The sequence below is a fragment of the Apium graveolens genome, chromosome 8 (assembly GCF_009905375.1).
Source record: "Apium graveolens cultivar Ventura chromosome 8, ASM990537v1, whole genome shotgun sequence".
NCBI lineage: Eukaryota > Viridiplantae > Streptophyta > Magnoliopsida > Apiales > Apiaceae > Apium > Apium graveolens.
In genome coordinates, this window is record NC_133654.1 from 118,258,659 (window position 1) to 118,282,333 (window position 23,675).

At 36.3% G+C, this 23,675-nt stretch overlaps 3 protein-coding genes across 5 annotated transcripts; 2 read left to right on the top strand and 1 right to left on the bottom strand.

Annotated features, from left to right (window-relative positions):
- The first annotated feature begins 2,811 nt into the window (after positions 1-2,811).
- On the top strand, positions 2,812-8,605 carry LOC141677722 (cellulose synthase-like protein D3). 3 transcript variants are annotated; one of them, XM_074483766.1, is made up of 5 exons: positions 2,812-3,034; positions 3,641-3,731; positions 4,089-4,990; positions 5,533-6,340; positions 6,551-8,605. In XM_074483766.1, the coding sequence occupies exons 3-5, from the start codon at positions 4,125-4,127 to the stop codon at positions 8,312-8,314; spliced, it is 3,438 nt and encodes a 1,145-aa protein (XP_074339867.1). In that variant the 5' UTR covers positions 2,812-3,034; positions 3,641-3,731; positions 4,089-4,124; the 3' UTR covers positions 8,315-8,605. The 3 variants fall into 3 exon arrangements, with proteins under 3 accessions (XP_074339867.1, XP_074339868.1, XP_074339866.1); XM_074483767.1 differs by lacking the exon at positions 3,641-3,731; XM_074483765.1 differs by lacking the exon at positions 2,812-3,034 and having other exon boundaries at positions 3,328-3,731.
- Positions 8,606-9,206: 601 nt separating this feature from the next.
- LOC141679930 (exopolygalacturonase-like) lies at positions 9,207-10,632 on the top strand. Its single transcript, XM_074486289.1, has 3 exons — positions 9,207-9,350; positions 9,497-9,802; positions 9,883-10,632. The coding sequence occupies exons 1-3, from the start codon at positions 9,207-9,209 to the stop codon at positions 10,630-10,632; spliced, it is 1,200 nt and encodes a 399-aa protein (XP_074342390.1).
- A 351-nt stretch (positions 10,633-10,983) lies between these two features.
- On the bottom strand, positions 10,984-18,752 carry LOC141677820 (UV-B-induced protein At3g17800, chloroplastic). Its single transcript, XM_074483894.1, has 3 exons — positions 18,493-18,752; positions 15,099-15,376; positions 10,984-11,938 (listed from the first exon to the last, which is right to left on the bottom strand). The coding sequence occupies exons 1-3, from the start codon at positions 18,598-18,600 to the stop codon at positions 11,131-11,133; spliced, it is 1,194 nt and encodes a 397-aa protein (XP_074339995.1). The 5' UTR covers positions 18,601-18,752; the 3' UTR covers positions 10,984-11,130.
- Positions 18,753-23,675: the final 4,923 nt, after the last annotated feature.

Here is a 23,675-nt window from a genome sequence, read left to right on the forward strand (position 1 = left end):
AATTTCAAAAAAATTATGAATGGCTCTCTTTCTTGCTCTCAACATCCAAACACAACTGTCACCTTCCTTTTGCATTAAACTTCCCAAACCCCTAAATCTGATTTTAGCACCTTTATCTCTTGATGGTTGGCAATATGAACATCCTTCACTACACACATCAATTTTTTTATAGGAAACATTGTTCCCTTTCGTAACTCTGAAGCATTAGAAATATCAACCGACTTATTTAGAACCGGCTCATTAAATGATGTTATCATTGATGATCCATCAAAAGACTTGTAGAAAGGAATGTCTTCATCTCTAAATTCTGAACTTCCTCTCGAGTTACTGTCACTATCCAAATGACTAGTGCACCTACTAGAACTTCCACTTGAAATACTTCCACTTACTCCACCACTAACTTCACCACTTACACTAGTTCGCAACTTTTTTAAATTATACGAGCTTGAACTTCTTTCCCCCTACATATAGCTCTACGTAGTTTCTTAAACTTGAAAAAGCCACTGAATCAAACATATATTCAACATCATCGTCATCATACATTGGTGCTATTTCAAACATATTTGTTGAATCATTTAGAAATTTATGACATACGTTCAGCTTATACAATGTATAATCAGTCCGTAACTTTGTATACAAAAGATCTAATAACCCTTCAAAACTAAGATTAAACTCTAATTTCACCAATCTAGTCATCTTTCTGTCATATCTAACACCTTCTACATCATCCATTATAATATTTCCATCACAATATACCCAACCCCAAATGAACCCACTTTGTGAAGCCATTGTGCTACCCTAATAAAGATAGATTTAAAAGTTGTAGAAATAAATGAGTACCTTAAATTAGCCAATCGAATATGCAATCCCCATCTTGGGTCTAAGATCTTCGGTATAAGAGATTCACTACATTGTTTACATTATCTGAGAGAGAAAAGTGATAGGAAATATTTAACAGAAGACCTTGAAGCATATTTTGTGTGAACGGGAAACAGACAAGTGGATCGATACTAAACCCAATACACATTTTTAAAAATAATAATACTATTACCTATCAGACGAATGCGTAATATGCATAAAACAACAGAAATTACACGCATTGAAAATGCGTAATACGAATTACCTGGCAGCAAAATGGGTATTAGGTATATATAAAACCAATTACCTGGAACTAGAATGCGTATTAGGATTTACTTAATAGATAAAATGGCTTTTACCCATATACCTAATGCGTAATGAAAAGTAACACCAATAGCCTAAACGCGTAATGGTTGTTACCCAATACAGTCATGCATAATATTTGTTTCTATAAAATTTGAAATATTTATGAAATTTAAATGTGAATAAAATTAAACATTTTACGTTTTTATCAATTAAACACAACGTAGAAATTTTTAATATTTTAAAGTTCAACAATTCCTAATTTGGGTTTAAATTTTTTAAAATTAAAGTGTAAGCATAATTTAATAATTTTTAATATTTCTAGGGTTCAAAAATTTTTAATTTGGAATTTAGATATATTTTTTAAAAATTAAATATATGACACAACGATTTAGTGTTTAGGATTTAAACCTTAGAACGTAACCCTAAACCCTACTAACCAATTTATAATTTAAGATTGATCTTGAAATCTAATTTAATCTTTTTAATACTTTAGGGTTCATTAATTCCAATTTGGATTTAGAAATATTTTTCTTAAAATAAAATATATAACACAACGATTTAGGGCCTTTAGGCCCTAAAACCTAGAGCCTAAACCCCAATCTATACTAGGGTTTAGGGCTGTTAAACCCTAAACCCTAGTAACCAATTTATAATTTAAGATTGATCTTGAAATCTAATTTAATCTTTTTAATATTTTAGGGTTCATCAATTATAATTAGGGTTTTAGAAATATTTTTTTTAAATAAAATATATAACACAATGATTTAGGGTTTAGGGCGCCCTAAATCCCAGTAACCAATTTATAATTTAAGACTGGTTTCTGATATCTAATTTAATCTTTTTAATACTCAGGGTTCATCAATTCCAATTTGGGTTTTAGAATTTTTTTTAAAAAAAATAAGTATATGACACGGAAACCCTAGAGCCTAAACCCTAGTAACAAAATTATAATTTAAGATCGATCTTGAAAATAAATATATGACACAACAATTTAGGATTAAGAAAAATAATTTTATTATAAAATTGGAAATACCCATTATCGAAATGCGTATTAAGATATAGCCAACGTGTCAACTGAGAATTAGCTAATAGTTTTTAAAATACATTGAATGAGTCTATTACGCATTAGCAAACTTTGTAAAACGTTTACCCATTCTTTAAATGCGTGTTATGTTCAGTTATCTTTTTTTGTCTTTTCTATCATTTTAAACATGGATGTTCCTATTACAGCTTTGAACAATGCGTATTAGGTCCTATAACCCATCCGCTAAATGCGTATTAGGCAATCCAAAAAAGAAATTTGTATATATAAATATGATATACATTTCTCGAACAGAAATGCGTAATAGGCGGGTACAAATGGCCACCACCAGGTGGCGCAGGTATTTGGGTGAACCTTTTACAAAATTTAGGTAAATATGTCCTTGTTAAATCCGAGAAGCGGTCCCAGCAGGTCCTACAATATTTGTACTACCCAAAAACTATTTACGTGTGTATGAGTATGAATAGATTACAGGAGAGAGACAGACAGGCGGATGACGTGAGAGAGAGAAACAAAAAACACACAACCGTGCATTATGATTTTATGACTAATGTCCAAACATCTTCTTCGCCCCCCCCCCTCACTTTCCTTGTTTAAACCCTCCCCGCGACACATTCCTTAAAAACACACAACCTAACCATACAACTTCCATTTCTTTTTTTATATTCCATTTACTAATACTTTTTTATTATTCTCTTTCGTTTCCTTTTATCAATTCAACAACTTACTATATAATAATACTAAAACTAATTCTATTTTACACCTTGCCTGTATATTACTTATTACTTATTATATAATCCACCCTGCTGCTGTTGTTTTGTGTTCCAGGTTCGTTTCTTCCATTGACACTTTCTTAGTCTACCATTATTAGTTTATTATCATTATTATTACGTTTTCTCGTTTGTTATTGGCAGACGAGTCTAATTATTCTTCCTCAGTCTTTTTTTTAGTACTCTATGCATCTTGAATAATTAGTAAAAATTTCCCGACAAATTTATTTAGTTTCGGATTGTTTAGAGTTCTGTTCCCGTGTTATATCATCAGTATTCTTGATTTTGTCATAATTTAATCAAATAAATTGTAAAATATGAAGGGTGATTTCATATGTGTGCGATGAGATAGTTCAAGCCATTGATTTGATTGTTAAAAAACAGAGTGATTTGGTAAAATATTATGTTACATTAATATTAATATAAAGAAACATTAGTTTGGTTTACAAGTTACTGGCTGAATGGGTCTGGTCTGGTGTGAAAAGGATGTAAATATTTTGTTGTTATAGCTGTAAACTTCAATGTTTACACACGTATTTTTTGAATGTTTCCCCCACACGTTATTTCAAGCGCCCCCTCTCTTTTCTGTTTTACTTTCTTGTGTATATATAATAACATGACTGTATGTGATTTTGTGATGGTCTGACAAGCTACTGTATTCCAGTTTTTAAGCAGCCAGATTTCAGGGATGTCTTCATCATAATTCTCCGGTTTGGTTTTCGTGTTTTTAATTCAAGTTATTTCTGAGAATATAGGTACTTTGTTATAAGGTCCTCTTAGTGCTTTGTCTAATTTTTGTAACTGAAGGGTTTTTAAGTGTGTTTGAGTTACTAGTGTTTATTTCTTTAAATTTGGTTGGTAGTTCAATTGATGGTTTTGTGTAAAAAGAAAAAAAATTAATGTTGAAATTGTTGTAATTATGATGATTTTGATACTGTATATGGAATATATACTCATGATCTTCTTGTATTTTTTTGAGTGTTGCATTTATGATTTTATATTCTAATTTATTGCCTGTTGGATAGAGGTTCGGAATGGAGACACTGTTAGCTATTTTAACACAAGTATTTCTATATGCTGCTGATAGGCTTGTAAACTTTTTGACAATTTAGGTGAAAAATAGAAGGTCCTAGTTGTTCTCCGCAGGTATGGCTCTTCGATCACCGAGAGCCTCCCAAGCACAGCAGGACAAGGGGGAAGGTACTTCTGTGGTGACTTATATGAGGAAGACTTCATCTGGTAGAAATGTCAATTATTCAAGAGAGGATTTAGATAGTGAGATTAGTAGTAGTGAAATTATGAACTATACTGTGCATATACCTCCTACACCCGATAATCAACCAATGGACCCTTCAATTACAAAAAGAGTTGAGGAGCAGTATGTGACGAGTTCTATATTTACCGGGGGGTTTAACAGTGTTACTCGTGCACATTTGATGGACAAAGTGATTGAATCAGAAACAAGCCATCCGCAGATGGCTGGAACCAAAGGGTCAATATGTGCTATACAGGGTTGTGATGGCAAAGTGATGAGCGATGAAAGGGGCGAAGATATTCTTCCTTGTGAGTGTGATTTTAAAATATGCAGAGATTGTTATGTTGATGCAGTGAAAACTGGTGAAAATGTTTGTCCCGGATGTAAAGAACCTTACAAGTCTACAGACTTCCATGAAGATATAGTGGAGAATGCACGGTCAATGTTGCACCTTCCATTTAATGTCGAATCGAAGCTGGAGAGGAGATTATCATCGAAGATAGAGAGAAGGTTGTCACTGGTTAGATCAACTAGTAACTCTGCACTCGTAAGAAGCCAACCTGGGGATTTTGATCATACTAAGTGGTTGTTCGAGACAGGTGGAACTTATGGATATGGGAATGCTATGTGGTCGAAAGACGGTGGACTGAACAATGAAAAATATGGCGAGGCTAGTGAGCCCAAAGAGTTTCTCAGTAAGACATGGAGGCCACTTACTCGCAAATTAAAAATACCTGCTGCAGTGATAAGTCCGTACAGGTACAGTATGATCACTTTAGACAAGTGTTGGTTTTAATATTTTATGAAGATTTTTCTTGTTATTATGTCACAAAACAAAACTTGCTGCAGTTCTTCCATTACAGTTTGTGTGATCTTTAATATTCTAAATTGGTGGAACTTGTAAATGTATATTATTAATACACAATCCGTTACGTACATAGGTTGCAGGTTTCAATAAAAAGAAATCTACTTCATTTTTCAGCAAGTCCAGTTATGCCCGATATGAAATTGCTCTCCTCCCTACTTTTCGTTGAACTTGTACCAAATTATATTATACTTATCAGCTGTGTTGTACACCATAGGACTAGAAGTTTTTTAGAGTTACAAAAGTTATATAAGTTACTTTTATCAATCTGTTCGAGCTTTGTTAATGTATGTTTCTGCTTTTTTTTTCTATTGTTTTATGTGCTTTTTCTGCTCGTATAATTAGATTGATTCGTTGTGTGACTTTGTTCCTTAAGTAAGTTTTTCAGTAAAAAAACATCATATCGAGGCTATTTCCCATGCTCATGTATGTCCAGGCTACTAATTTTTGTGAGGATGGTTGTCCTGGCATTGTTTCTCCAGTGGAGGATTGCTAACCCAAATGATGATGCAAGATGGCTCTGGCTTATGTCAATTATTTGTGAACTTTGGTTTGCTTTTTCCTGGTTACTTGACCAACTTCCAAAGCTCTGTCCTGTTAACCGTTCTACTGACCTTAACGTTTTGAAAGAGAAGTTTGAATCACCAAGTCCAGGAAACCCTACTGGAAAATCGGATCTTCCTGGTGTAGATATATTTGTTTCTACAGCTGATCCAGAGAAAGAGCCGCCACTTGTTACCGCCAATACCATTCTTTCGATTTTGGCTGCTGACTATCCTGTTGATAAGCTTTCATGTTATGTTTCTGATGATGGAGGTTCCCTTTTAACCTTTGAAGCCATGGCAGAAGCTGCAAGTTTTGCTGATTTGTGGGTCCCATTCTGCCGGAAACATGACATTGAGCCAAGAAATCCAGAATCTTATTTCAGTATGAAGAGAGATCCTCTTAGGAATAAGGTGCGTCAAGATTTTGTCAGAGATCGAAGGCGAGTAAAACGTGAGTATGATGAGTTTAAAGTTCGAATTAATGGTCTTCCTGATGTGATCCGGAGACGTTCGGATGCTTACAATGCTCGGGAGGAGATGAAAGCTGTGAAACTTCAGAAAGAACGAGTCGGCGAAGAGATGCCGGAAACTTTAAAGATCCCTAAAGCTACTTGGATGGCAGATTCCACACATTGGCCTGGTACCTGGGTGACATCAAATCCAGATCACTCCAAGGGTGATCATGCAGGAGTCATACAGGTGATTTGTAGCATTCTTATTGTATTTGTCAATTTATGATTACTTGGCCCGAAATGAAGGCCTGAGGTTTTTTATTTGTTTTTTTCAAAGTTTACTTTTTCAAATAACTAATTGTATTTGCAGATAAGTTTATGATGAAAACTAAAGCCCAGTCTATTCTACTCTTTCAGCAAAGTAATTTAAGTACTCTTTTGGATTTGTAAATGGCAGGTGATGTTGAAACCTCCAAGTGACGAATCCTTACACGGAGCTGATGATGATGCAAATCCTATTAATTTTACTGAAGTTGACATTCGGCTTCCACTTTTGGTTTATGTTTCACGTGAAAAACGCCCTGGCTATGACCACAATAAGAAGGCAGGGGCCATGAATGCTCTAGTTCGAGCCTCGGCCGTGATGTCGAATGGACCGTTCATTCTTAACCTAGACTGTGATCATTACATTTACAACTCCCAAGCAATAAGGGAAGGCATGTGTTTTATGATGGACCGAGGTGGTGATCGCATATGCTATGTTCAGTTCCCTCAGAGGTTTGAAGGAATTGACCCATCTGACCGTTATGCAAATCACAATACAGTCTTCTTTGATGTTAACATGTGTGCCCTAGATGGTCTCCAGGGTCCAGTCTATGTTGGTACTGGATGCCTATTTCGAAGAATTGCACTTTATGGTTTTGACCCACCAAGATCAAAAGAATACAACTCTGGTTTCTGGAGTTGTTTTTCCAGTCGGAAAAAGAAAAGGAGTGCATCTGTGGCTTCTGCTCCTGAAATAAACGGATCACTTAGAATGGGAGACTTGGACGACGAGGGAGAAATGGCCCTTCCTCTTTTCCCAAAGAAGTTCGGAAACTCAAGTTTTCTACTTGAATCTATCCCAGTGGCAGAATTCCAAGGCCGACCTCTTGCTGATCACCCTTCAGTAAAACATGGACGGCCTCCTGGCGCACTTACAGCCCCCCGAGAACTTCTGGATGCATCCACTGTTGCTGAGGCAATCAGTGTCATCTCATGTTGGTTCGAAGACAAAACTGAATGGGGTGGTCGAGTTGGGTGGATTTATGGTTCTGTAACTGAAGATGTGGTGACAGGATACAGGATGCATAACAGGGGTTGGAGATCTATCTATTGTGTGACAAAGAGGGATGCATTTCGAGGAACTGCACCTATAAATCTAACTGATAGACTCCACCAGGTTCTGCGGTGGGCTACTGGTTCTGTCGAGATTTTCTTTTCTCGTAATAATGCTTTTTTTGCCAGCTCAAAGATGAAATTTTTGCAAAGAATAGCCTACCTCAATGTTGGAATTTACCCGTTCACCTCATTTTTTCTCATCGTTTATTGTTTCCTCCCAGCACTTTCCCTCTTATCTGGACAATTTATTGTCCAGAGTCTCAACATCGCCTTTCTTGTATATCTTTTGGCTATTAGTTTGACTCTTTGTATGCTTGCCATTCTTGAGATCAAGTGGTCAGGGATTGACCTTGAAGAATGGTGGCGAAATGAACAATTCTGGTTAATCGGAGGCACGAGTGCCCATCTTGCTGCTGTTCTCCAGGGCCTGCTAAAAGTCATAGCAGGGATTGAAATATCATTTACCTTAACATCAAAATCATCAGGTGACGAGAATGACGAAGATTTTGCTGATCTCTATATAATCAAATGGTCGTCGCTGATGATTCCACCGATCACAATCATCTTCATCAACATGATAGCTATAGCAGTTGGTGTGAGCAGAACAATATACAGCACCATCCCACAATGGAGCCGTTTGCTGGGAGGAGTTTTCTTCAGTTTTTGGGTTTTGGCTCACCTCTACCCCTTTGCAAAAGGGCTCATGGGAAGACGTGGAAGGACACCAACAATTGCCTTTGTTTGGTCAGGGCTTATTGCAATCACAATCTCGCTCCTTTGGATAGCAATCGATCCTCCATCAGGTAGTACTGAGATCGGGGGTTCCTTTCAGTTCCCATAAGTACTTCTCGTGTCGTGGTTTCACGTCATTCCATATATTATGCACAGAAATGGTTACTAGTTACAGCTCCCATTCAAACTGTAGCTTGTACAAAATACATAATACATTGTTTATAATGTCCATGCATAATGTTAGTTCAAAATGGTACCCTTTTCATTGGGTTTTTTTGATCATTTGTGGAGATATGTATTAGCCAAATTCTTGGAAAATGTTTGTTTTAAGGTTATAGCCGTACCAATGTATATGAGGTCCCAATGTATAATGTAGTGACTTTCAATATTTACTACTACAGGAAGACTATTGGTATAATGAAGGATCATTTTATCTCTTGAAGTGATTTTAGTGACTTTTCACTAATATTTACCACTTGACACCTTTGTGGATGCAAAGTCATTTTTCATTAAACTAAGATATTTAGAGTTTTGAAAAAACTTTAAGATTTTCTAAATCAAGTATTATTCAATTAAGATTATTAAAAAACTTTTAAAATCTGATATATTCAATACAGATTTTAAATATTTGAAATGCTAGGGTGCTCATTTTGGATATTGAAAAGTACAAAAGCAAAAATTATTCATGATAAATTTTTTTTTGGGGATTTTGATAGAATGTTGGATATTGAAGGATTTGACAATGTCATTTTACAATATTTGAAGTAAGGGCTAGTATCCCCTTGAAAAGAAAGAAAAGAATAAAGTTAGCATCTATAAAATTTTAACCTGTATTTTGATTGAAGATTCATATATAGATTGCATTAATATGTTAAAAGTCCTGGTAAAATCAGTATGCGCATCTGAGATTCTGATATTGATATGTACTTGTCCGAGCACACCTCTATATATTCCAATCCAATGTAGCATCTTATCACAAAAGAAAAAAAGAGATCCAAGAAATGGCTATACCAGTTGTCACAGCCTTTCAACTAATATTTGTGTTGATAAGCTATTGTGCTGCTCAAGACGGCTCCTCCAATGCCAAGATTTACGATGTTATGAAATATGGTGCTGTGCCTAATGGAAAGGATGATAACTCTAAGGTATATTCTTTACATTTTGTATGTTTGTGTTTGAGAGATGGATCATAAAGAAAATAAATACTACATATAGAGGGGTGCATAGCAGAATGATTCTCTCTCTATATATATATATATATATATATATTCTTTTATCTCGTATTTGACAGCAATTTTGGAGAGCATGGGAAGATGCATGCCAATGGAATGGCAAAGGTGTGATGCTCATACCAAAGGGAATATACAAGCTTTATCCTGTTAAGTTTACAGGACCCTGCAAAGGTTCCACGGCTGTGAGGATTGTTGGTAATCTTAAGGCTTCAACCGATATCACCGTTAATCCTTGGATTAATTTTCAGAGCGTCCATCGGTTGATAGTTGAAGGAAACGGTACTGTGGATGGTGAAGGTGCTTCTGTTTGGAGCAGATACGGTTGCAAACACAACCAAACTGCACACTGTCAGCCTCTTCCTATTGTAAGTCACTACACTACTAGATTAGATTGTTGTATGTTTCAACAGATTCACTTCATTATTGCTTTTCTTTATCTGTACAGTCAATTGGATTCAATTTTGTGACAAATTCAAAGATCAGAGACTTGAACATGCTCAACAGCAAAGGTGTTCACATGAAAGTATTTAGTAGCCAAAAAGTTATGATTACTGGAGTGAAGATTACAGCTCCGGAGGACAGTCCAAATACAGATGGCATTAATATATCGGAATCTCGGGACATAAAAGTGCACGAGTGCAACATAGCAACCGGAGATGATTGTGTATCGATGCTTAACGGAAATGAAAATGTGGAAATATTTCATGTTGCGTGTGGGCCTGGGCATGGTATTAGTGTTGGGAGCCTTGGAGAGAGCAGCGCAGGTAAAAACATGAGTATGGTTAAGGGATTGCATGTTAAGAATTGCAGTTTTAGTGGTACTGAAAACGGGTTGAGGATCAAAACATGGGCACCTTCTGAGCCGGGCTTAGTCAGTGATTTTGTGTACGAGAATGTAGAGATGGAGAATGCTAATAATCCCATAATAGTTGACCAGCATTATTGCCCGGACGAGCATTGTGACAAAAACCCACAATCATCGATCCAAATCAAGAATGTTACATTCAATAACATATGGGGACAATCAAGCACACAGATAGCAGTAAATATCCAATGTAGCAGCAAAGTGCCATGTTTACAATTCAAGCTTCAAGATATAAACCTGGATTATAATGGAAGAGGAGTAGCAAAATCAGAGTGTTCCAATGTGTATGGTCAAGCCTACGGTCGAGAGCAGCCTCCTGGCTGTCTTTAAAGTTGATAAAATTATCTATATTCAAATATTTCACCCAAATTATTCATAAAATGGGCATGTGTGATTTAATTATTATATTATAGAAATGGGTCTCAATATAATCTTTTAACAAAATATATATATATATATATTTCCACATTTAACATTTTCATTACATTCACTTCCCCGACCAAACATAATAGTAGTAAAAATCTCAAGTACAAGGACCCTGGACTGGTTACCAATAATTTTGGTAATTCATTCCCCCAGCACCCAAAACACCAAAATGGCTTTCAAAGGACAATGTATACAGGCCCTTGTTTGTTTACGATCAAATATACCATACTCACTGTAGTCTCACTACAGTCTACATGCACCAAGGGAGAAATCATCTGAAAATTGCAGATCACTTTTACAGTACATGAAACAAAATTAGTATCTTTTCAACTTCTGATATAAACTGTATATACAAAGGACCTATAATTCTTCAAAAAGAAATAGAAAAAGGGTTACACTACTTCAGCCCTTTGTAAAGTGATATTTTAATTCAGCATAGCTTTCTGCATCCCATAAAAATGAACCAAATGCAACAGCCTCCAATACCAGCATTGTCAATCCGGAAAATGTGACAGAAACCACTTCATCACTACTTGTATCAAGTGAACCATCTTCAGCAATTCTGATGTCAGGTCTCCCAAACAATGCCTGCGTCTGCTTTTCAATCAAAGATATTGCTTCTTTTGATCTTATAGTTGCATATCTCTGAAGTGTTTCTGCATCCAAATACGTAACATAAGATCTTAATCTATATGATTTTTCTTCAAGAGAATCTAATTGTCCTCCATCTCCATCATCAGGCATTAACCGTATCAAGGAATCTGGATCCCAGAATGGGCTTTGTGGTACTGCTTGCTGGAAGCCTGGTTGCTCTTCTTTGAAACCTTCAGGAAGGGTATTCATGGATTGTTCAAGCTGAAACCTTTCATCAACTCTTTTCAGGAAATATCCATACATTATAGAAGCAGCATACAGCTTTCCAAGTTTTAATTTGCTGATCTGGACAATGTCATTTACAGGACCAACTACCCTATCCCCAAGAACAAGCGATAAGTGGCTCTCGATCATCTCAAATGCTTCAGGGGAGTGTACAGATTTTAACTTATGTTCTTGATTTGGCCAAAAATCCACTCTCCCAGCAGGGTCTGTGGCTGCTGATACCTTTTGGATCAGAGAAATTCCGCTGTCCAGAAATTTCTGTACGACCAAGCAGTAAATAATTTCTTCAACTGCCATTTGCCTTTCCTTCTCCTTTACTTCAGCTATTCTCCTGCAATAAAAATGGGATTTAATTAGTTTTAAACCCCTTTAGTCCCCTTCACCATGGCTTAGCTTTTCTTTATACGCATACGTCATGAGAGTTATACTATTGGCATGCTATTAATCACAAGAAATCCGTAAAGTCACAATCAGAAGTGGCCAATATTTCTATGTTCTTGATATAGGATAGAAGAATATGTCAAGCTTAATTACACCATAAACTTGTTCTCCATTTATTAAAGGATATAATAACATCGGGCGACAATGATCATTAATTCCGATATTGTTCTCGTTGTTTAGTAAAGAGATGCATGTACCTATTATGCTATTCCGTTTTGATTTAGTTGCAGTTCACTGGTAAGTTCCTTTACGAATATAACTATGGCTAGAACATACAAGTTGCAACTAATTTGAGCACTTAAAAGAGTAACAGCAAGAAATTCTTGGTTTTAACTAATTAGATTTATCGCATCTTATAAAAGATTAAATCTATCTAAAAATATCTAACAAGGAACCCAACAAAATTTAGAGAGAACTTACTATTTCCGAAGTTGTAGGACTAATAGGTTTTCACATCTAAAATCTAACTTATAACTAACTATTGGTTGACACCTAACAGTTGTCAGTAATTTCTCAATCACCATATATTATAAGCCCCTAAAGACTAAACATGCAATTGATAAAGCAAACCAAGTCTTGTTAATGTAGAGCAAGGAAATAAATTGTAAATTGTATTCAAATTCTTTGTAATTTCAAAATAAAGTATTGAAACTAATAAAGAAGCTCAATTATATTAGACAATTAGATGTTAAGGCACATTCTATATTAAGGTACTACTAGTAGAGTAGCAGAGTAGGAAAATGAGTTGGGTGCAACTCTTGTAGGATTAGCTGGCTGTTCACTGAGCCACATGGATAGTCTCATTCGACATCATGATGGATGACAGGCCCACTATAAGTATAACAAAGCAAAGGACAGGAACTAGCTAGAGCCTCCCTCCCTTTGTGGGTAAAGAAAAAAAAGAGGTGAGGCCTCGAACTAGATCAAAATCAATGTCAACGAATCCAAATATTATTGATATTGTATGTGACGATAAGAGATTGACCATAAATTTCCATAATATGGAGATCCCTTGACGAGCTCACATATCTCCAACATAATTATTAGTCAATCCATAATTGACCTGACTAACCTTTGCTTTATTTAATTTGCAGGGATGAGCTTACTATTTAACAAATCTTCAATCTTGAAGCCTTGTAAAAGCAAAGACTTAAACACAAAAACCTATACAAATACAACTAGGAATACTACTGACATTGTGAGATCCCAATATCACAATACTAACTAATCCTTCCCATTAATTAGAAAGTAGACGATTTTAACTTTTAAAAAAATCTAAACTGTAAACACATAAAATATACACAACTTTATCAATACTTCCCATCAAATTATGCATGCCTATTTCCACAAAATAAACTCAAAAATTACGCCCAAGGGCGAAAACTTGTCTTATGTGTCCTCAATAGTCAATTAACCTTTTTAATAACCAGAAAATACTCCATTGCTTTCCTCAAGATTGGACGCATCATGTATCTCGGATCTCAGATATTAAGCAGTTGCCTTCACAGATTTAAAAATTAAAAGTCATAACATGTGTATTTTAAACCAGCAACAGTGCTATAAATGCCTGACTTATATCACTGCCCCATGTTCTACTTTCCAATAACTAGCCACTCGCATATTTTAAACAAGTATTCGACTAGATATACAAAGTCACCATCTTTGAGTAAGGCAATTTTATTCAAACTTCCAATATTTACTTTCATCAAAAGAACCTGATGTCTTTCTTGCAGAATAAACAAATCTCAGTACTCTTCCGCCCTTTCTTCTTATATTAGATGAGCAACAATATGAATCCAAAAATTGAACCCACCAAATGGAGGTATCACATAACAACCAGCTTCCCCCGAATAATTAGAAATCCAAATTCTGCAAATACCCATCAAGTATCTATCACCAACATCTAGTAACACATCATCACAACTAGGACTAGATATAAAGTCTATGAAACAAATCAGAAGGATTAGTTCCAGAAAGAAGCAGGGAACCAATGAACTAGAAGACACGGGTAATGAGCAGGTGAGCATGCATACACCAGGGGCTTATTCATACAAAAACAATAAGCCAAAAAACAGATGCGGGAGAAAATAAAAATAAAGCAAATATCCATCAATTATCTATCACCAACGTGTACTAACACATCATCAGTTCATCACAGTTACGACCAGATATGAAGTCTATGAAACAAATCAGAAAAATTAACCACAAAGAAATTAGGAACCAATGGACTAGATCATATGGGAGTAATGAGCAGGTGAGTATGCATATGCCAAGGGCGATTCACATAAAAACCATAAGCCAATAACCAGATGCAAGAGAAAAAGAAATTAACAGTGTGGACGGAAAAATACAACGAAGTATCTCAACAACCACAGCTGACTAGGCTAACCAACAATTTTCATGATGCAACAATAAAACTGAAGCATGGCCCTCAAGCGATGCATAATAGTACGTGGGGAAGTAATCTTAAACAGCAACTCCCTTCTGCAGTTAGCAGACTAGAGCAGAATGTGCCTTGCGCTGGAGGTCAGGAGGTGACGATTTAAACTATGAACCCTAGCTAATGTTCTCAAACAATTATATCCCTGTGTATTGGTTTTCAAATGAGGCTCTCATGCCATGATAATTGATAAGTACCGTAGTGCCATATCATTAAATTCTTATATAGGCATCAAAATAAACTAAACTAAACTGGGACAGGATACTACTAATATGGCAATATCCATATACAAAGTATTAACACAAGTAGACAACTACACATCTTGAAGCCAATATAAATTCTCAAGTGTTCTAACTTATCAAGCCCAACTATGGAATTAGCAGACCAGCAGATACAAACTATATAACTTATATACTACATATATACATCTATAAATGGATAGTGTCAGTTTAAAGAAAACTACAATAAGAAAATCGCAGAGAGCTGGTTCGAATCAAATTTCTGTTCAGCATTCAAGATACTTAAGCTTCAATTAACGGACAAAATAGCATTTCTAATAATCTGTATATGGAGCTTTAAAACTGGGCACCATAAGATTAAATTTACTCACTTATAGAGGGACAGATCTTGAGATGAAGTAGCTTCTTCACGTTGGGTTTCTCTATCATTTGTTAAGTTCTCAAGCTGCTGATCAACGGCCGCAGGAAGCAAATGTGGGTGGGTCTGCAGGATTTGTGCCAATAGCTGACCAACTGGGGACTCAAGCTCAAGAGGAGCCAGCCGAGACGAATCAGGACTTGGATCTCCTGATGCTTTTACCGTCAAGGTTTTTGCTTTGGTAGTGTCTGATCCCACCTCTAACTTGAAACTGAATAATGAAGGGCGTCTCTAGAAGTTAACAAGAGAGAGTCAGAACAATGCAAGAAGAGTAAAGTTTGATAATACAGATTAGATACAGTCTAGAGCTCAGAACACGGTTTTATGTCTATTTACCCAAATTCCCCTTTTGATAAGGTTGGCCATTTCTACCACATTTGCCACCATTTAACTGTAACAGCTTCACTATATCATGGCCATAAAAACAATATTAAGCCCAGACTCACTCGAAACGGAACCGACACCACAAATGTTGCAATACATCTATGCTTATTTTAGTATAACATATGTAATTAAATAGTTTGAATATTAAAAATAACATGTCTAATTATCTATCACCATATGTGGTGCATCTATTATTATAATGTCACCGGTAAGCATATGACTGGTCATCATCACTATAAATGGCGTATGTAATTTTAAAATGCCACCACTAAGTATTAACTTTCTGTCCAAACCCAAGTACCCAAGTTAACGTATATACATTGACATCTGAAAGTTGCATTTGTCCATATAACTGTGTTTAAAGCTAAAGACTTGAAAGTTGAAACCATCTTGCATTCCTAAAAAACACGCGGATTCTGCCAATCTAAGCTATAGTGTGCACGTTCCGTCAACTTGCATGATGGATGAAGGTGTCATTTGATTCTTTTTGTAGTATTTTAAAAATAAATTTATGTTCATGTTTTACCTAAATGTTACTCGTTATCAATCTATCATAACATATTGGCCTTCAAATTCAAGAAATTGGATTGGGTTTTGCTACTGTAGATTATAATTTCATTTTAGAACCTAAAGTTGTTTTATTAATCACTACTGATTATTGTTAGGAATATGTGTATTAGTTTGATGATAAGTTCAGCAAAACACTTAAGTAAAAATCTAGTGTTTGTAGCCTCAACGGATAAGACCATCTTGGCTATCCGTTGAAGGAGTAGCCTTACTTAGCAATAAGTTTGGTATTGTAGCACATCTCACTCTCTGGTTTCAAGCTGTAATTCTTAGATGTTGTTTAAAGATAATCAGTCATGTTGACTACTAATGGATGTACAAGTAGGAGGGCTAATTGTAAATATTTCATGCCTTGTAATTTTGTATACGTGAAGAAGTGTCAACGGATATTGAAGACCTTCAACGGATAAGAAACTAAGCTTCAACGGATGTCTCTAACGCCTCAACGGATAAAGCTTCAACTGCTAGAGCATCAACGGATAAAGCCATCAACGGATGAAAGCTTCAACGGATGCACTGCTAGAGCATCAACGGATAAAGCCATCAACGGATGAAAGCTTCAACGGATGCTCAGTCTCATAGCAGTTGATAGTGACAGTTAACAAAGCTGACAGAGGCACATGGATTGACAGAGATGTGGTAGCCTATTTCAGGAACAACAGAAAAAGCAGCCGTTTTTAGTCTGGTTCATAATGGAAAGTCAACAGATAATTCCATATTACACTGGATAAAAATGGAACAGAAACAAGTGGAGAACTATTGTCCTATTGTACTTTATCTTTGTCTTCACTTGTAAACTTGGTGTTATATAAACTAAGTAGCAGCTAGTAATTAGATGTGAATTTTCCCTGACCTGTTTAGAAATATCAAGAGAGAAAATCATCTAGTGTGTACTAGGAAGCAGCTGTGATTTAATTTTGAATCACAGATTTTCTGAAATAACACATCTCTGGTGGAACAACAAATCCACCAGAAAAGTTTTTAAGTTCTTTGTGTTCATTGCATTTGTGTTTAAATATATATCTGTCTGCATCAGCTCCAAGCAATTTACACACATTTGATCACTCAAACACTTAGTCTTACAAATTGCTCAAAACTTGAAAAAGTTTTGGGATTTACATTCAACCCTCCCTTCTGTAAATCTCATTGTTAGTCCACTGGGAATAACAATTATCATAAGTCTACAGGGCTTTGTTAGTGTATTATGTTCCATACAAATCTATGTACGAAATTCACCTCACAGAATCAGGATATACACCCGTTTTCCCTGGCAGTTATGTGTGTCCGCTAAAAGGAATTTTATAAAAATACACGGTGCTTTATTTGCCTTCATCTTAAGGGCTTCCGTTGTGCTTTAATATAATGCAGTGGTTAAGAGTCTTACCCAAATTAGGTTGTATTAAGAAAAGCGGGAAAAATACTAAGACAATGAGTATGCTTGTAATTGTAAATTGTTCGTGATAAATTTGCAAGTACTGTATATATATACAATTAATGTGTGTCTGCATATATGGAAACGATATAGATTGGTGTTGCTGAAGTAACACTTGTGTGTGTGTGTAAGTATAACTAATAGGTGGGTGTATATGTGAAACGTATGTGAGTGTTATGTGTTTGAGTGATAAAGGTAGAACAATGTAAGATATCCAGCTGATCTTTACATTGATAAAACGGTCACATGAATAGTTGAATTAGGTAGTAGCCTGCTGTCTAAGGTTTGCTACAATAGCCAACCTTGGGGAGAAAGGTTTAAAATATATTTGCATAGTACACAATCCAAAAGCTTGGCAATTATAGAACCTTACACAACAAGCTGCTGTCTCTACTAAAGTGTTTACTTTTTCTTTGTAAGATCAGGTAAATATCATACATTGTTCTACCTTCAACAATCAATCACACATATACACTCAAAATTGTTTACACATATATACGCAAACAGCCATTAAAGATCATGGCGCGTGCACAAAGTTTTCTATAATAGACTTATTCTTTCTAAGAATTTTTTACTTCAGTTTTGGTTTCTTTTGTAATTAGTTTAATACTTTCCTTTGCTGATTTGGTTAAGAATCAATATCATTAAGTTTCATTTGTCTTATGACTTGGGATATTTGACTCTATAAAGAGGGTGCTCGAAGGATCTATGATAATGCTTCAAATAATATTTTATTATAATATTTTTGGTAGTGTAGAGTTCTTGTTTAGTTGGAGACACAATACTATCTTAGATTTGTCTGTGCCACAACACTGGAACCACAGTCGCTGAGTAGTACTATGCAGTGCTTCTATATGATTACAAGCATAGATGTATAACAAATATGAATTCAGAGAGAGAGAGAGGGACGGAGAGAGGGAGGGAGAGAGAGAGAGAGACGGAGAGAGAGAGAGAGATGGCATACATTGAGAGATGCAGGAGAGAGATGGCGAAAGATATGAGATCTGGAGGTGCGCGTGGTGGAGGAAAGTATTACAGATACGTCTCCGGAGACGGAGCTTGAAATCTGCATCTTCTCGGTTATCTATATCTTATATTCGTGTAGTATTGTGAAATTACCACAGGTTTCTCCGTTGTTTTAACAATAGATGCTACTGGTTTGGACTTGATATTTTTTAAGAGGTTGTACGAGCGTATCCAGAAGAAAGTACCAATGTCATCGGTACATGGCAAATTAGGTCCACTTCCGAAAAATCAAACCGAATAGTAATTGTAACCAAGATTTAACTTTTTGCGCGAAATAGTACTCAGTCCGCACTTAAATTTTTATTCAAACTAGTATGAAATCCATGATTAGCACCGAGGCATCGAAGTTTTTTTTCAATATTTTTTTAATTTATGTATGGAATACGTTTTTTTTAGTTTTAACAATTATTGTGAAAATAGTTAATAAACTCAACGAGATAGTGAAAAAAATAAAAATTAGACAATAGATGTCATTAAAAATTGAAAAGTTGGCATTTCTTATTTTAGTCCATCTACTTTTAAAAGATAAATTATTGATCTTATTAAATGAATAAATAAAACAAATTTTAGACAACAAATTACATTAAAAAATTGAAAATTTTATGCTCAGATGTAAATTTGGGTTTCATGTTCTTAAAAAGGAATGGGTTTACTATTTTACATGATTAGATTAAAATGTTACAACTTGGGTAAATTATAGAAAATTTCTTTGTACACAATATTTTTTGTACTATTTTTCTTTCAAGTAGTTCTCTCGCCTAAGAGGATATGGAGAAGAGCTAGTCTGGTGACACGTGATAGAGCAGCATAAAGCTGTCCGTGACAGAAAGTGGGAGACACACCAACCTTTTCCAAAGACTTGCCTTGACTTTTTTTTAATTTTCATTGCAAAACATACTTGCAACATTTGTCTCCTCTTAAATATGAAAGACCATTTAGAGTTGCTTTCATTTGATGTTATTATAAACCTCAAAATAATATGCGTAGGTTAGATATTTAAATGCTGAATATGCTAATTTTCCTATGTGTTATGATTAAACTATTCTTATATATAAGGATCTAGTCATTATTCCATACATCAATTTGATTGATAATTAGTTCTAAAGTCATTGATAAATATCTTGGTCATATATACTTTTCTAATTTGAGTTAGTTCATAGAAGTGTTGAGGTTGTTTCTGAAATTGGTGTTTCTTGTTATATATACTATTACAGTTTTAGAATTATAAATATATCAAAGATACATATGTACCAGTAAACAAGTAGTTAGAATGATAACGGATAAGGTGCAACAATATTCATATAAAGAAATGAATCTTAAACCGAACGAAAATTCAATATATTAATAACTTAAAAGTCTTTAAAATTGGGGAAAACAATTATTGTTGCTTATAAACCAAACAAAAAACTTTAACAAGTGTCTGAACTTGATCTTTTATTTAGGTACTAAACGGAAAAATTCTGAAGCAGGCATTTTGAATACTTTGATGCAATCTTCCCGCAGTAATCTAAAGATCAAAAGGTTAGTATAGCTCACTTATCTTACTGATAACTCTGGTGAGCGGGGCAGCTCCTTCCGACGTCGTGCATGGATCTCCTTGCTGTGAGTGAGGTGTAACTGCTGTGGGGCGTCTGTAAAACAACACCGGAGGGGGGTTTGAGCCCCGCGGTGCCTCCGGTGTGAAAATAAGATCTTGTTTGGGGAAGATGAAGATAGAAAGGACAAGGGGTGATTGTGTGTGTATATGCTTGTGTGTAAGATAGTGTGTGTATAAAAATGTGTCTAACCCCTAAACCCTTTCTCTTTGGGGTATTTATAGCCCAGAGGTAGGGTTTAGGAGTTGGTACCTCTAGATCAGGGTCGTTCGTTGTTGGAGGCGGAGGACGCCTGACTTGGGTAGATTGCGTACACGTGTCTAGGAAAGGACCACCTTTAGGATGCCTCAATGGTACGCTGACACGCGCCATGCTTGTCTGATATGTTAGTTGTTGATAGTTGTCACCGTCACATGCTCACGTACCCCTCTTTGGCGGGTCGTGGGGTGTGCATGTGCTTGTTGGGACCCCTCTCGGGCCTGCCTCAGCTGGGTGATCCTGGTCCTGGGTTGGATCCTTGCTGGGAGATGATCCAGTCCTGGGTTGGCCCTGAGCCTGGGTCTCTCCACTTGACGGCTCTGGGTGAGGAGGGTCTTGGTCCATCAGCTGAGCCTGCCTCACCCTAGATCTGGGTTGAGCCCTAGCCAGGTTGCTTATACCCTATCATTTGCCCCCCACTTCGTTATGCATATTTTCTGGATGAGGGAGTAGAGAAGTGTTATGTAGCTGTTGTTGTCTTATTGAAAAAGTTCTGCTTCTTTCTTACCTCCCAATCCGGGTCTGGTGTTGTAGAGACCAATCCGGATTGAATTAAGAGAAATTGGTTGCCTTAGAAATTTTTTTGCTTCTTTCTTGCCCCTTAATCTGGGTCTGGTGTTGTAGAAATTAATCCGGATTGAAGTAAGAGAAAGTTGGTTGCCTTGGAAAAATTTCTGCTTCTTTCTTGCCCCCAATCCGAATCTAGTGTTGTAGAGACAAATCCGAATTGAAGTAAGAGAAATTGGTTGACTTTAAAAAAAATTCTGCTTCTTTGTTGCCCTTCAATCCGGGTCTGGTGTAGTGGAGACCGATCCTAATTAAGGTAGAGGAAATTAGTTGCCTTGGAAAAATTTATGCTTCTTTGTTGCATCCAATCCAGGTCTGGTGTTGTAGAGACCAATCCGGATTGAAGTAAGAGAAATTTGTTGACTTTAGAAAAATTTCTGCTTTTTTGTTGCCCCCCAATCCGGGTCTGGTGTAGTAGAGACCGATTCGGATTAAGGTAGAGGAAATTGGTTGCCTTAGAAAAATATCTACTTCTTTGTTGCCCCCCAATCCGAGTCTAGTGTAGTAGAGACTAATCTGGATTAAGGTAGAGGAAATTTGTTGCCTTAGAAATTTTTTTGCTTCTTGAGGATACAAATCCGGATTGCCAAGGATCTGGGTAGGGGTCACTGATCCGGGTTGAAGGCTTTGGATTCTGAAAAATGTGGAATCTGTAACATTTTTCAGCTTTTCCCCCCATAATTTTAAATTGTTGGCAGTTACATTTCTTGAAAATCGCTCTATAATGATTATGGGGTTTAATGTGCTTTTATGTATATATATATATATATATATGTAAATGTATATATATATTTTTTATTTTTTGTAACTGCTCCCTGGGCCAATCGCACCTTGCCAGGTGGCAGGGGTGGTTCACCTCCTCACACCTATAAAAGGCTGTCTCCTTCACTTTTTTAATTTTTATTCTCACAAATAGAAAAGTCCCAGCAGTCTCTCCCTCTCCTCTCGCTCAGATTCTTCGAAGCTTTTTCCGTGGTTTGAAGGCTTAGATCCTGTTCCCTGTTTTCGCTGGTCTTCGGGCTTCTACCGTGCTCCAAAATCTGTAAGTTTTCTTCTCCCTTTCTTCAGTTTTTGTTCTCGATTTATCGCACTTTTCTCCAAGTTTTTGCATGCTTCAATTTGGTAGTGGGTGTTGATGTTTTTTGGTTCGTTTTCATGTTGAGTTGTTGTGTTTCGTGGTTTGGCTTTGCATCTCGTTTAGATCTATAGTTTTTTAGTTATTTTAGGTTTAATTTTGGTCCAGTTTTGCTGTTTTCTGCTTGTTTTTTCTAGGTTTTTGGGGCGCTTATTCGTGTTCTTGACGAAAATGTATGTAAGTAATGTAAAATCTGTGTAATTTGCTCTTTGATTCTTGGCAAATTGTTTGTGGTAAGGGGTTTCAGTTTTGATCTGGGTTGGGGGTGTACAACCCGGATCTATTTTGGGCTCCTTCCAAGGTCCAACATTTGTCCCCTTCCCAGCTTTTAAACAACATCTTTAGATTTGTTCCTGGTTATCTTTTGAATTCCTGGAAAGTTAATTAGCAGGTGACAATAAACGGACAGAGAAAAAATAAAAGTAAAAAATAAGTAAACATTGAACCGAAATTTGATAACGAATTTTGTCTTTATTAGGTGTGTATTTTTGCCCATGATGGTATGTATATATATATATATTTATTTTTGTGTGTACTACTTTTTGTTTTGATTTTTGTTAACGTTGGTTGAAGGTGTCTCTTCGGCTACCCAGCCTTTTCAACAAAAGCGGCTCCAGCTCCCGGAAATCCCCTGCGTGCCAGTTGATTTCTCTCTCTCTGTAAGTCTCCTTTCTTCCTCTTTTCTTCTTCCTTAAATTCATTTGTGTCCTGCATTGTCTCATAGTAGTAGACTGTCATTGTATCGTTCTTGGATCTATGGATCAGTCAAGTTCGTCGTCGGTGCCTGTCGAGTTTTCCCGCAACCCTGGTAAGAGGCCCTTAGATGAAGGGGACCAAGAATCGCCCATTAATCTGGGTCACTTGGATATTCCTGATTTAGAGCAATGCGGCTCTTTTGATTTTCTTGATCATGATGAATTCTTGAAGGGCGTTCCTGTAGGACCATTTCCCTCGCCGCCTTTGAGTCCCAGAACTGTAGAGAGTAGGAATAGGATAGTGCAGGAAAGTTTGCGGTTGGGAATGAGTGAATTTAGAGGGAAATCCAGTTTGAATTACTTAAGCCATTACATCACCAGGAACCCGCCGGTGGATAAGTTGAGGCAATACGTGGATCTAACAAATGGGTATCGGTATCGAGTACCGACGGCTGACGAGAGAGTCTGGATGATGCCGGAATATGGGATGCACGAGATACCGATGATTGCATTTCATTTCGGCCTTCGATTGCCTATGCATCCCTTCTTCTTGACGATGTTCGAGGCGATTGGTTGTGGAATAAGTCAATTAACACCGAACTCTATAGCACAGTTGAGTGGATTTGTGTCCTTGTGTTGCGATAAGGGGCTGGTACCGTCTTTCAAGCTTTTTTTCTCAATATATGCGGTCCGTTATCAAGATGGGCAAGTCTATTTCAATTGTCCCTACAGGAGAGTTAAAATTGTTAGTGTTCGATCCTCGAACTCTGGGTATCATTCGAGGTGGTTATATTTTGGGGGGCCCGATTTAGAATTTGTGAAGCCTTGCGGAAAAGTCAGTCAGTTGACGATTGATTATCTGAATAATTTG